This window comes from Diaporthe batatas, assembly GCF_019321695.1.
Source record: "Diaporthe batatas strain CRI 302-4 chromosome Unknown Contig00006, whole genome shotgun sequence".
NCBI lineage: Eukaryota > Fungi > Ascomycota > Sordariomycetes > Diaporthales > Diaporthaceae > Diaporthe > Diaporthe batatas.
The window spans coordinates 2,803,670-2,807,794 of record NW_025408553.1 but is presented as its reverse complement, the minus strand read 5'-3'; the positions used below and the strand labels follow the sequence as shown (position 1 = coordinate 2,807,794).

Sequence of the window (4,125 nt, the reverse complement as noted above, 5' to 3'; positions counted from 1 at the left end):
ATCTTATCAGAAGCATATCTAACGTTGTCAATGATAGAATCAACGGCGCATCAGAGGGTGCGACACCAGTGGTCGGGGAAACAGGACCAACCCCTCCCGGGGACGCATTTTCGGAGGCCAAATTAAGGTCTTATGTTGAATCTTACTTTGAGCATGTCCACCCTCTGTATCCTTTCCTGGATAGGGGAACTTTCGAATCCCGCTTCCTGAGCGTCGAAACGAGGGACTCGAGACCGGCATTTCGGGCACTTTATCACAGCGTGCTCGCACTCGGTTGTCAGCATGTCGGGGAAGACAGCTCCTTTGCATTGGGCCAAGGTGAGGCTTGGAGTTACTTCAGAGTCGCCCTAAGCCTGGTACAGGATATCGTATTCCCACCTGCGGCTCTACTCAACCTACAGGTTTGTGGAAAACTCTGGAATCAGCCAAATACTCCCCTAGCTAATCATTCACCCGTCTTGTAGGCACTCACAGCGATGGCAAGTGGCGATTGAAAACTACTGAACGGAAAAGATACCATTAACACCTGTTCATTTCGCAGGCAATATTCGGCGCCAACGCAGCGTCGTTAGGAATAGGCGACTTTCTGACAATGGAAGCTGCAAGAATGGCTCAGTCATTGGACTATCACCGTCCTATGGTAAACGCTAAAGAGGACGAAGCGACTTGCTACAGGACATTTTGGGTGATATATTTCCTCGAAAAAGGTATCACGTTCATGCACGGAAGTTCTTCTGTAGGTCGTCCCAATAAAACTACCCCTGCTCATTGGCTGCAAGGCACACTGTCATCGACGTATACCAACAACATAGGGAATTAGTCAATCGCCGATCACGACGTTAGCTGTCCTATCATCCCAACGGGGGAAGAACACCTCAAAACTGATTTCGACATGTTCGTTTCTGCCCTACGACTAGGGCGATTATTTTCCAAGGCTTACGAGAGGCTTTTTTCTGTGACCGCGAATTTGAATTCCGTCGACCAATATGCAATACACATTGACGCCATGAAGTCAGATCTAGAGGCCTGGAGGTGCTCGATCCCAGATGAAATCAGGCCAGGCTCACTTACCACTGGGACCCGGATGAGTGAGGGTTGCCTGAGGCTGCACTTTGCTTATCATAATCTAGGAATCGCTCTAGGTAGGCTGGCCCTATATTTGAGCAGAAAGGCCTCGAAGAGCGAGGCAGATGATGCAAAAGTGAGAGCAGCAGAAAACGATTTGATGGAAAGCGCAAGGGCGGTTGCTCAACTAACCAGATGCATCGATATACGTCCATATACGCCACTATGGTAAGTGCACGAGGAGTATTTGCGCCGGACCTTTTGAGGCCTAGAACGGGAGTGCTCATTTCAGAACAGGATATTAGCTTCTGTTCCACTTTCGGCAATGTTCGTTCTCTTCGACATGGTGATCCAGAGACCTTCTCGCCCAGACACGGAAACCGACCTCGCTCTGCTGGACACCATTGCGGGATATTTCAGCCGCTTTGAATATGCAACAGGAGGCTCAGTGCCTTGTAGTCTCTTCTCTGGCTTTGCTCACATCGCCAATCAGTTTGTGCGTGATGAGGCGTCAAGACCAATGCTACCAGATGCAGCAGCAGAAGAGCCCGGGAACCAAGCTCCAGTACAAATGTCGCAAGGCGTCGAACTTCCTAACAGAGGTACGTACTTCGCTGCATACTCGGTGTTGATTGGGCAATGTCATTGGGAAGACGTCTGTGAGCAAGGCACTGATTAGACGTTTCATGACGAGTAGAAGACATTGCAACCGGCGGGGACTTCTTCCAAGAGCAAATTCCACCTGGTACTGAATCATCTTCATACTCGGTGCTCAACGAGGCCTCGGCATTTGACCCCCAGCTTTTGGCTGGATTCGACTTCTCGAATCTCTTCGATATTAATGTTCCTGGATTTAACTTCCCAGGATTTGGACGACAGTGAAACTGGGCAGAGCCGCGGCTTGAAGTGGATAAGAGAACGGGCGCGCGAAATATTGTGCAGTCTTCATTGTCACCGGTTTCATTTCAAGTGGTACAGACCTTTGGCGCTTAATAATTACGGCTGTGTTTTCATTAATCGTTCAGGGTATAGACGCCCGGTGGAACATCTCAGCACTCTACTGGGCCACTAATTCTTCTTCACCCAGACCGTCTGGGGATTGCACCATCCCTTCAAGCCGCCGATCCCAGATTCGACACCAATACCGCTCTCCTTGTGACCTCCAAACGAAGCGTGCGGGCCAACCTCGAAATGAGTGTTGACCCAGACGGTACCAGCCTCCAGACGCCGCGTCATGCGCTCAGCTCGTTTCAGGTCCTTGCTCCAGACAGAGCCCCCAAGGCCCATCAAGGACACATTAGCACGGCGCAGGACATCCTCCTCATCCGCCCACTTCAAGAGCGGGACAATAGGCCCAAACTGCTCCTCAGTCACAAGCTTTGAGTCTTCGGGAGGGTTGTCTATCACAGTGGTCGGCATGTAAAAGCCCTTGCCCTTGTCAGATTCCGAGGGCTCGCCACCGAGGACGACCTTCCACCCCTCTTTGGAGATGTGGCGGTACAGGTCCTGCAGCTTGGCATACTGCATGCCGTTCTGGGTTGATCCGATGAAAGCCTCGGCATCTTCGGGGCCACCTCTCTTCAGGGTTTTGACAAATTCCACGAAAGCCTTGAGGAACTCGTCGTAGATGTCCTCGTGCACGTATACACGCTTGACGCACAGGCAAACCTGGCCGGTGTTCATGAGAGCCACAGTGGCAACCTGTTCAGCAACCACCAGTTGTCAGCGTGGATCCAACACGGGCACGGCGTCAGGGACTTTCCATACCTTGGGCACAATAGCTGCGATATCGACATCAGGGCAGATAATGGCCGCGTCGTTGCCTCCCAGCTCGAGGGTCACACGCTTCAAGGTGGGAGCACAGGCTGCCATCACCTTTTTGCCAGTGGCGACAGATCCGGTGAAACTGATCTTGCCCACATCCGGGTGCGACGTGAACATTGGTCCAAGACTTTCGTCGCCACTGAGAACGCTGAACACGCCCTTGGGGAAGATTTTGGCGCCAAGCTCTCCCAGCTTTAGTGCAGTATAGGGACTGAATGGCGAAGGCTTCCAGATGAAGACGTTGCCGACGAGGAGCGAGGATACGAGCTTGACAACTCCGAGCAGCATGGGAAAGTTCCACGGGACGATACCGACACCAACGCCAATGGGAACGTGACGAATCACGACGCTTTTCTTTAGGTCCCGATGCATTAGCGAAGCTCACGGAAGAAGAAGAAAATACAGGAATGGAACGGCAGATGCAGAACATGGGTGACTTGGGAAGACCAACCTCGTCCGAATCCTCGATCAACTCCTCAGTCAAGCGGAGCTTGATGGTCTCGCGCAGCTGCGCGGTGAGGATGAACAACTCCATGCCCGCTGCCTGTCGTGGCTTGCCGGTCTCCTTTCCTAGCAGTGCCGATAGTTCTTGTGCGTTTGCGTCAACGGCATCTGCAAACTTGGCCAGGTATGCCGCCCGCTCATCCTGAGAGAGGCTGCTCCATGATGGGAATGCCGCCTTCGCACTCTCGACAGCACGGTCAACGTCTTCTTGCGTCGAGACTGGCACCTCGGCAAGCTCCTCTTCGTTGCTGGGGTTGACTGCACGAATAGTCTTACCCGTTCCGCTGAGCTCACCGGCTATGAGATTGCGAAACGTCTGGCGCACGAGTTAGAAACAAGAACAAGAGCTGTACAGCACGCGAAAATCCGACATACCTCGAAGTCATTCAGCTTATATTCCGCCATTTTCAAATTGTACGAGCCTGAGGAAAAGAACTTGAATGTCTGGGTCTTGGATCACGAGAGTATTTGGTTGCGTGAGAGAAGTGACGATGAAATTGAAGATGGCACATTGGCGACTTAAAGGACCCTGAGAAGTCCCTGAGCTCGGAGGTGGGCCTCGACGATCATACGCCGAGATCAACCCAGGGTAGCCCACCGTCAACACGCATGGAATCATTTGGGCTTTGCGAAACACCAGCGCGGGGACCCAGGTGAATAATCCAGGGGTCCATCCGGGGCCAAGACTACTACGTCCCTATCGGCTAGTAGAGCAGCTGGGGTACCTAGGTA

The 4,125-nt window shown here is 52.4% G+C and overlaps 1 protein-coding gene across 1 annotated transcript; it reads right to left on the bottom strand.

Annotated features, from left to right (window-relative positions):
• Positions 1-2,133: 2,133 nt before the first annotated feature.
• On the bottom strand, positions 2,134-3,798 carry KVR01_006137 (uncharacterized protein; the record flags this gene model as incomplete). Its single annotated transcript, XM_044788686.1, has 4 exons — positions 2,134-2,766; positions 2,833-3,243; positions 3,341-3,709; positions 3,769-3,798. 4 exons carry the CDS (start codon positions 3,796-3,798, stop codon positions 2,134-2,136), a joined length of 1,443 nt encoding a protein of 480 aa, XP_044644940.1.
• Positions 3,799-4,125: the final 327 nt, after the last annotated feature.